This window comes from Canis lupus, chromosome 15 (assembly GCF_011100685.1).
Source record: "Canis lupus familiaris isolate Mischka breed German Shepherd chromosome 15, alternate assembly UU_Cfam_GSD_1.0, whole genome shotgun sequence".
Taxonomy (NCBI): domain Eukaryota; kingdom Metazoa; phylum Chordata; class Mammalia; order Carnivora; family Canidae; genus Canis; species Canis lupus.
This window is the reverse complement of record NC_049236.1, coordinates 42,542,917-42,552,994: the sequence shown is the minus strand read 5'-3', so window position 1 is coordinate 42,552,994 and position 10,078 is coordinate 42,542,917. Positions and strand designations below refer to the sequence as shown.

General features: G+C 51.1%; 1 protein-coding gene across 4 annotated transcripts in view; it reads right to left on the bottom strand.

The window, feature by feature from the left end:
* The window catches only part of STAB2 (stabilin 2), a 140,577-nt gene that overhangs the window by 69,131 nt on the left and 61,368 nt on the right, over nt 1-10,078 (bottom strand). For all 4 annotated transcript variants that reach the window (XR_005370723.1, XM_038558865.1, XM_038558866.1 and 1 more), the window contains exons 22-26: nt 9,740-9,851; nt 6,463-6,643; nt 6,173-6,266; nt 4,857-5,015; nt 306-401 (exon numbers count right to left, since the gene is read on the bottom strand). Coding sequence is in view for 3 of the 4 variants with exons in the window: in XM_038558865.1 (XP_038414793.1) it covers nt 306-401; nt 4,857-5,015; nt 6,173-6,266; nt 6,463-6,643; nt 9,740-9,851 (642 nt within the window). In the remaining variant the exon portion in view is untranslated. The remainder of the gene's footprint in view (nt 1-305; nt 402-4,856; nt 5,016-6,172; nt 6,267-6,462; nt 6,644-9,739; nt 9,852-10,078) is intronic.

Below are 10,078 nucleotides of genomic sequence, written 5' to 3'. Positions count from 1 at the left end.
TCCTTTGTAATCTCTGGAGCATGCTTGTGCTGAAGGAGTGCTATGTATTTGAAGTTTTGATTTCCCGGGGAAGCCTGTATTCTAGTTGGTGATCATGGATGGTTCTTCTAAGCCTTGGACTGGAGCAAAATTTGTAAGAACTACTCACATTCTGCCTGGGGACTGTCTTCGGGAGGAGGAGGGCTTTGGTTCATTACTAGGTCCAGATCAGAGATAATCTAGGCCACTTTCTTTCTCAAGGAACCTTTTTTTTTTTTTTTTTTTTTAATTTTTTAAGTAAGGATAAAAGAAACGAAGTAACTCACTAGCGGGTGACATTGTCCAGTTTGTTCCAAGCACGATGTTACTGCTTCACAATCAATCCCATTTCCTCGGAATCCTTCCTTGCACTCACACTCATTCTGTAATTCCAAGAACAAAAGGGATTATTGAAAATGACCGCCCTCCAGGTCCTGCCATCACGTGGCCTGAAACAAGAGCTACAGAAATCCCAGCGATGTGGTCTCCGAAGAGACAGCTCACGCCTTCTGCTGTTCTAGGCACTTGAGGTTCCAGAACTGTTGGTCTGCACATTCTGTGTGACAGCTCGTCTGGCAGTCCCCTGGATCCACCATCCCAGAGGGCCCCACATGTGATACAGGACAGCCCATGAGGTTGTGGGAAGAAGTGAATAGAATGTCTGCTTATGAGTTTTACTTTATAAGTAGAAGAGACAAGACCTTATGAACATGAATGTGTCATCCTCTGCACTGGGTATTGTGGTAGCACCTCCCTGCACCCCCAGACCTGACACTTTAAGCCAAACATGGCTTGTCTTCTTAAATAAATATTCAGGGTACTTAGGATTTGTGCCTCTTTGGAATATCTTACAGTTTTCAGGCCCGCTAAGGACTACTGAGGGCAATTCTAGATATGGTCTACTTTTTTCCTTATATGGCGCTCCAGGAAGGGCCCTGTCTCCCTGCACATTCCACAGCAGGATGCCTCTATCCGCAGAAAGAAAGAGCCGAGAGTGGACAGATGCAATATGGGGTTGGACGGGGTGGTCCCAACCAGTCCCAATGCATATGTTAAAATCTTGACTCTAGGACCTCAGAATGTGACCTCATGTGGAAAGAGCGTTGCAATTATGTATTAGTGATGATGTGGAAACCCCAGGGTTGGGTGGCCCCAACCCAGTGAGACTGGTGTCCTCTGCAGACATGTGCATAGGGAGGATGCCCTGTGGACACGGGGGCAGGGGTGGCGGGTGAGGTACCTGCAAGCCCAGGATGCCAACGATTGCCTGCAAGCCTCATGGAACTTGGAGAGGCACGGCCAGACTCTTTCCCACTCCCTTTGATGGGACCCACCCGCCACACCTGGGCCTTGGGCCTCTAGCCTCCGGAACTGGGAGATAGTACATTTTCGTTGTTCTGTGCCATCCAGGCAGTGACACTTTTTATGGTGGCCCTAGTAAACTAATACACGGACAAGGACGGTTTTTTTTTCTTTCTCAAATGCAATTTGGCAATTTAGGTGAGTCCAGCAAACGAAGGCAGTTGTTTGCCAAATGCATGGTGAGACACAAGACAGGGGCGGGCTCTTTGATGAAGAGGACCTTCCCATGGCCACGGTTGCAGTACAGTCATCACCACCTGCCCAGTGCGGACTGGTTCCCTGCCTTGGTCTCCCGTAGGCGAGGTGAGGTGAAGTGGTGGCAGGCTGTAGGTGCTACAGGTCATGAGGGGACCAGCAGGGGCTCTGGAGTCAGACCGCTCGGGTGCGACTCCCACAACATGACTTATTTTCTGTCAGATGCGAGCAAATTACTTAGCTTTCCTATGCCTCAGTTTCCTCTTTTGTAAGATGGGAATCATGGTAGTATGTACGCAGCAACAAAAGCAAAAAGGAACAAACAGGCCTACGTCAGGCCAAAAAAGCTTCTGCACAGCAAAGGAAGCCATCAACATGGTGAGAAGTGAATCTCCAGGATAGGAGATGGTATTTGCAAGTTATACATCTAATAAACGGTTAATATCCAAAACATATAAGTAATCCATACAATAACAGAACGACAAACGATCCTTTTAAAAAGCAGGAAGAAATTCTAAGACCTTTGTTGCAATCAGTGAACCCTTTGTTGCATTAAGTCTTCTGTATAGCTGGTAAGGTAGACACGTCACCCTAGAGTAAGGTGGCCAGCGTAGAAGGCGGTGTTGCTAGGTGGCTGCTGTGCCAGGTAATGAGGTCCTGCCCTTCATTAGTTCTCTGGGTCACAGGGAAGGCTGCAGTCAGAGGCACTGGCGCACGCAGGGCTGCTGGACAGACTTGTAGCTCCTCCTAAGTCTCGTTTGGATAAGAATTTCCACAATAACACAGCCATGTCCACACATCAGACCAAAGGGCACTCCGACCCCAGACGGAAGTCGGGTGTGTGGGGCGCCTGGGGGGCTCAGCCTTCTGCTTGGGGTGTGACCCTGGGGTCCTGGGATCGAGTTCTGCATCGGGCTCCCTGCAGGGAGCCTGCTTTTCCCTCTGCCTATGTCTCTGCCGCTCTCTCTGTCTCATGAGTAAATAAATTAAAAAAAAGAAGAATGAGCTACAGACATGTACCATATTTAGCAACACAGATGAACCTCGAGGCGTGATAGTAAGTGAAAGAAGCCAGATTCAGAGGGATGCGCCATATCATTCCAGTTGTATGTCATGAAGGTAAAAAGTTGTGCCTGGGATTAATGGTTTTTGATATTTCAGCTTTTGATCCCTCGCTACAGAACTATGGGGACCATTCCACACTGCAGGTATTCAGGCATCAACTTTAAAAAACCCACCTTTTTGTTTGGAGGAGGCTGCCTGTGGGTTTCTGTAGAATGTTAAAGCTGATCTTGGTCTGTCATCCTTTGAAACCCCTTCTGGCTCTTGGATGCTTTTGGTGGTACTTGTTGAATCAGAATTCGGGGCAGCTTTCTCAGATTCAAACTTATATTTGATGTTTTTGTTTTGTTTTGTTTTTTAGAAATTAACAAACTCAATTCTTTAAGAGAAAAGACATCAAGACTACCTCATTCGGCGATGCTTCTGCTACTGTAGGAACAGTACTTCTGGAATGAGGGTAATGAAGTCAATGGATAGGAAGCTAATTACTGCTTCTCCTGTTAAACAATTTAAAACTGGCTAACAAGGGACTGGACAGAGTCCCTGGAGCCAGGCTACTTTTTGCCATTTCTAGGATGATTGGCTTGTATTTAATTTCAAAAGAATGCTTAGGCTCTCTGGCTGGTAGGATTGTTACTTTTACGCTTGGGAAAAGGGCCGTAGGGTGTGCGTGACAGTCCACGTGATGTACCGTCCTGTGCCATGAAGGCCTGCAAGGTCATTTTGAGTCATGTGTAAGAACCGCAAATATTTAAGATTTGAGATTTCTTATAAATGCGGATAGACCCTTAAAATCCTGTGTGGCACAAACCATTCTGCTACCTCAATTAACAGAATGAAAATAGTAGCATTGGTTTCAACAGCAGCCTCTTAGCATTCAAATGACACTTTGTTCAAACACACTGCTTGTGGCAAGCAAGCCTTTCATTTTATTTCGAGCAAGTCTGGTGTAGTCTTGTCTCATGAGTTTTGTTCTTCTGCATTAATAACACATGAAGACTTGAAACTGGAGCCATCCCACACTTTTTAACTGGTCTCCTGTGGCTGTACTTATGTCATCTACCTCAGCTAATGTGAGAACTGGGGATTGAGTCACAACTGATGTGCAAACCTGCTTTGTATATTTGGTGATTCTGTGATGTTAAGTGAATTGCTCCTTATCTCACTGACACTGTTCATCACGCATACATACAATTAAAAATCATGCTGCATTCCCTTTAGAGTCAAAGAACTCAACCTGACATCATGTACTGTACCCATGGGGCATGTGGAGTGAAGGGCTTGGCTTTTCATTCTGTCAAAGGAGGTATTCTTTGACAAGGCTGCAGGAAATATGCTGTTAGGAGATGTTTAATGTGTAACAACAAAATCCATGATTTTAGTATAAAAAAATGGGCAGAAGGTCTGAATAGACATTTTTTTTCCCCAAAGAAGACACATGGATAGATGGCCAACAGGCAGATGAGAAGACACTTGGCATCTAATCATCAGGGAAATGCAAATCAAAGCCACAATGAGCTACCTTCTTACACCTGTTCGTACACCTTTTATCAAAAAGACAAGAAATAACAAGTGTCAGTGACGATGTGGAGAAAAGAGAACTCACGTGCTATTGGCAGGAATGCAAGCAGGTGCAGCCACTATGGAAAACAGTAAAGTGGTTCCTCAAATGATGAAAAACGGAACTACCATAGCTTTGAGCAATTTCAGTTCAGAATATTTATCCAAATTTGAGATGATAGCTGCATGCCTGTGCTCACTGCAGTGTCATTTACAGTAGCCAAGATACGGGACAACCCGAGTGTCCACGGATGGAAGGATGGACAGAGAAGAGGTGGTGTGCACACAAACTGGAATATTACTCAGCCATAAGAAGGCATGTGATCTTGCCATTCGAGTCAGCATAGCAGACCTTGAGGCCATTATGCTAAACGAGACAAGTCAGAGAAATACAAATACCATGTGATCCCTGTTACATAGGGAATCTTAAACAAAACCCCAAACACCAAAACTGAAACCAAGCACCTGGATAAAGAGAACAGACTGGTGGTTGCTGGAGGTGGGATGGGGGTGGGCTGAATGGGCACAGAGTGTCAGAAGGTGAAAAAAAAGAGCAGCTACACCATGGGTTTGCATGACCACTTGCTCTCACTACCACATGATTAAAGAGCTGTGGTATGTTCCAGCCAAAAGACTGCTGTTCCCCCCATCACACCTACCTGGCCGGGGCCTACGTACAAGCAGGTGGCGTTGACGTGGCAGCCGCCGGTCCCGGGCAGCAGGCAGTTGTCAATGGCCCAGCAGTCCCTGCCGTCCCCAGTCCATCCCTGCTGGCACACGCATGTGTGGGTCCCTGTGCCGGTTCTGACGCACTCCGCCTGCAGAAGGAAAAGCAGCTCTGAAACTGCAGCCCTGCCACGTGGAGCCACAGCACAGAAGGGGAGGTGCCTTCTAGAAGCAGGTGTGTGCGTGGAGGGCAACAGGAACGGTTACCACGCACATTCTACCAAGATCAGGAGAGAACACGAGGAGGTTTAAAGTACAGAACTGCCTGTCACAGCCCCGCAACCGGCCAGCGCTGGGAACGCCGGGTCCCTTACTGAGTGGGGAGCCATTCTCAGGGAAGCAGGGACAGCTGCCATCTCCAGCAAAGTCCTCTGTTCCCTGCTTCATGGAAGAGGCGGTGGTGAGGCTGGGAGGACACAAGGCCCGGCCCGCGGGCACACGGCTGCGGAACTCCACGAGGCCAGCATTCAGGACACTGAGGCCGAGCTCCGGCCGCCACACCCACTCTGGGCCTGTGGGGCCGGCGCCCTGGGGTTGAAGGGTACACGGGGGAGGGCTGTGCAGGCGACACTGCCGCAAGGGCGGGGCCAGCGCAAGGTGCCTGCCACCATCTGATCTCACCTTCCCGCTGGGGCGTGCCGCAAGGGGTGTCAGCACGGCACAAACACGCCGCTGCACTTCAAGCCCCTCTGGCTGCGGGGGACAGGGAAAGGCCAGGGTGGGCAGCGCGGCCGCAGGGCACCAGTTTGGGTGACTGTGGTGGGAACGGAGGTGGCCGGGCCCCGCGTGGACAGTATTCAGGCTGCGGTGGGTCTGGGCCGTGCCCCTGGGCTATCCCCGCGGACAGAACTTAGGGCAGTCACTCAGCAGCCCCAGCCTTGGTTTCCCTGTTAGTACAGGTGGGATCAGAACACCTGTTTCCTGGGGCTGGGGTGGGCGGGAGCAGAGCGGATGGCAGATGTGACGTCACTGTCAGCTGTGACGTTTCCGTCCATAGTGTCTGACTAATAATGTCCGGGATCAGATTCTCCGGCTGTATTTCTAGGAGCCCAGCGACCCCCCTCCTGTGGTCTTGGCACCTCCCACACGTGAGGTTTAGGCTCACGGGCACTGGTGTCAGCTCTAAAATGTAAGGTTCCAGCAGTTCTGCCTCATGCAATGAAAAGCCATCAGACGCTGCTTTTCGTAAAGCCTCCCCTGAGGATTCCCTAAAAAACCAGGCAGCTTGGAGATAAAGAGCAACACTCACATTTCGGCTACAGCGCCCTGACGCGAATCCTGTGCAAGGGTCCACTTCTGAACAGAAACCTCCATCCCCTTCGTAGCCCTCTTTGCAAACACAGCTGCGAAGAGAAGCGTGTGCACAGAGTGAGCCCCAGAATCCTGAGCAGCCTCCACTCTCTCCGGAAGAGACCGCTGGGGGCTCACCCGTTCCTGCCTGACATCTGACCGCTTGTCCCTGGGACAAGCTGGTGCAGAAAGCCAGTCACAGGTGCCCAGGCCCTGTGACCTGTTAGCAGTTGTGGGACCCGGGCCTACCTGGCTGTCCCATTGTTGTATTCACAGGTGGCGTGGATGTGACATGACTGTGCATCGGGCCCACAGGCAGATGTGTGCTTGTGGCAGAACCTCCCAGCAGAGCCTCCGCGGCAGGTGCCGGCCAGGCAGGCACCATCGCTGTCGATCCTGCTATCGCATGTCCCCAACAGGCACAGACACTCTGGAACACAAGGGCCGGAGCACTGGGATGGACGAGCGAGTGGAGCAGGGGGCCGCAGTCACTGCCAGGACAGCACCTCCCTCCAGTCCTTGTTCCCATCAGAGCACGGCGTGGCGCTGAGCCAGTGGAAGGTTCTGGAATCTGTGCCTTAGCTCCTCTAGTGTCTATCCTGCTGCCTGAGTGTTTGCTGAGCTTGACTCACCACTCATGGCTGTTAGAACTCAGTCTCAGAAGTGCCTTTGTATATGTGCATGTGTGTGCGTGCGTGTGTGCATGTATGTGCATATGCATGTGCATAAGTGTGCACACATATGTGTGTGTCCATATATATGTGCATGCATGTGCATGTGCACATGTGCATGTGCGTGCACAGGTGTGTGTGTACGTGTTTGTGTGTGCATGTGTGTGTGTGTGAAAGAGGCGAAGGAACACGATCTTCATCTATGTCATGGTTGGAGAGCTCAGGCTAGAAAGCTCTCCCCATTCTGGAATCAACAGATGGGGTTTCTCTGCCAGCCTGGCCTCTGCCGTGCAGCTTCCTGTTCTTCACCCTCCATCACAGCAAACTGGCCACGACCACTGGCGTTGCTTGCGTCTGGTGGGACCTTTACCTGTCCCCCCTTGGGAGCACCACCTGCCTCAGAGGGGGTACTTCTATCATTTCCATTTCCACAGGAGCAAACTGGGACCCAGGGACAGGGAGCACATGGCCCAACTCACTGCTAGGTTTTGAAGCAGGGCCTTGAACCCAAGGTTCCAGGTCCACCTGTCAGTGCCCTGCGTGCACACAGTAGGCCAGGGGTGTAGCTGCTGTTGCACATGTCTGTAGTGGGTGGGATGCCTGTGGGGCTCAGTGGTTGAGCGTCTGCTTTCGGCTCAGGTTGTGATCCTGAGGTCCTGGGATCGAGTCCTGCACCGGGCTCCCTGCGAAGAGCCTGCTTCTCCCTCTGCCTGTGTCTCTGCCTCTCTCTCTGCCTCTCTCATAAATAAATAAATCTTTAAAAAAAAAAAAAAAAAGCTGTACCGGGTGACTTTGCTTTTGATTATACAGATTTAATGATGGGAACGTGCCTCAGACACAGCCTCCTATGCACTCGGGGAGAAAAACAGAGGCCACATTATCCAAGGTGGGTGGCAAGGCTCTCAGGCTGGGATGCGATCTGAGAGGAAGGCCTCGGTGGTTGTGCCCAGGAGGCTACAGGAGAGGAACTGCTGTGGGTGCTCACCGCCAACATCCAGGACAAGACGAGAGATGTGGCGAGCGTGCTGCAAAATCAGGGCTGGACTGAAATCAAAAGACTTTTCATGAATTTCTAAGCAGGTCAGGACTTCATGTGCAAGAGACCAGGACCCAGAAGGCGGAGGAACCTCCTTGCCTGGACACTGGGCAGCCAAGGCCGGGACAAGAGGCGCTGCTGCCAGAGCCTCCAGGCTGCCTCCCAGCCTCAGCATTCTGCCCCACTGGCCTCATGGAAATACCAATGTCGGCAGGCTGGGGAATGAAGCCTCATTTTTGTTTCTCAGGAACCTTATTTGGCACAAAGAGCAGTGGACTGGGATCCATGGCTGTTTGTGCTCTGGTGTCCTGTCTGTCCTGGGCGATGGCTGTGGGGACCTGAACAGGGGAGGGGAGGGCTGTGTGCTTTGTGAGCAGTAAATGAAGCTTATAGTCCTAGTAGGAGGAGCGGTGTCAGCGGGGTGTCAGCTCTGTGCTGCAGCCCGAAATTATGACCTAATGTCACCAAACACCATGACGCAGGTACCGTTATCTTCATTTTATAGACTGGGAAGTTGAGAGTCAGTGAAACCTGTAAAGTCACACAGCTGGTCACTTGCATGGTGGAGATGTGATTTCAGGTCAGCGTGATTCCAGACCCAGCTCTCATCCATTTACTTTTTTTTTTCTTTCAAGTTCTAACCTTAGTGTAGAAATACACACCTATGTTTATTTCTGGACGTATATGTATCTGTCTGCTTAAATACACCCATGATGTCATTTTGAAAGACATGGTGCATTTTCTAAAATTATATAACTGCGTTTTTCATTTAAATGCCCCGTGTTGTGGAACTTTCTACTTGTCCTCCAAGCTTCCTGACATTTGTGTCACTGGACTTAGAATCACGGCAACAGTAACAACAGTCATAGGCAATATAACCAGGGCCAGTGTCTTGTGTTCTGGGTGCCAGGCATTGTTCCAAGGCAAGTGCTTTCCATTTATGACTTGCACTAACTTTAGGAGGTCATTACTATTATCATCCCATGGGGAAACTGAGGTCTGGGGGCAGGTAGTAACTTGCCCAAGGGCATACATTTGCAGAGGGGACAGCTAATGGATGGGGCCTGCTGAGCTCACGGTAGCCCCAGGTCTATGGGGAAACCTTTTTAATCTTATTTTATTTTATTTTTCAGATTTTATTTATTCATGAGAGACACAGAGGGAGAGAGGCACAGACACAGGCACAGGGAGAGGGAGAAAGCAGGCTCCATACAGGGAGCCCGATGTGGGACTCGATCCCTGATCTCCAGGATCATACCCTGGGCTGAAGGTGGCGCTAAACCTCTGAGCCACCTGGGCCACCCAATGGGAAACCTTTAGAGACAGGGTTTCTCTAAAGAGAAACACCCAGTGCTCATCCCGTCATGTGTCCCCCTCAGTGCCCGTCACCCATTCACCCCCACCCCCCGCCTCCTCCCCTTCCACCACCCCTAGTTCGTTTCCCAGAGTTAGGAGTCTTTATGTTCTGTCTCCCTTTCTGATATTTCCCACACATTTCTTCTCCCTTCCCTTATATTCCCTTTCACTATTGTTTATATTCCCCAAATGAATGAGAACATACACTGTTGAGACAGGGTTTCCAAGTGCGGTCCTTCGGCCGCAGCAGCGGTGTCCCCAGGGAGTTGGTGAGACTCTCAAGTTCTGCGACACCACCCCAGGCCCTCTGCTTCAACACCCTGCCACGTGGGCCCCACAGCTGGCCGGGCTGCCCTGTGAGAACCAGGTGCTGGAGGATGAGGGAGTGTGGGGAACCCAGGGTGCAGAGCCCCGTGTTGCGTGGCAGAGGAGGCCTGGCTGCCGAGCAGGACATGCCACTTACTTTGGTCACAGCGAGGTCCGAACTTGTTGGGATCAGAGCAGAACTGGCACTGGGAGCCTCGGAAGCCGGCCTGACAAAGGCACGTCCCGTTGCCGTTGAGGCCGTCGGCGCACTGCAGGGGTGGGCAGGCCTGGAGGTCAGCTAGGACCCAGAGGCCTGACTGCTAGGAAATCAGACTTCCTGTGCCTGATGTGGCTCTCGGGGAGCCCTTGTGGAGCCCTCGTGGAGCCCTCAGAGCCTTCGTGGAGCCCTCAGAGCCTCATGGAAGCTGGTGTCATGTCCTGCTCCAACACTGACAAGCCTGGCCCCTGTGCCTTGAGATTTCCAACTTTAAGGGAA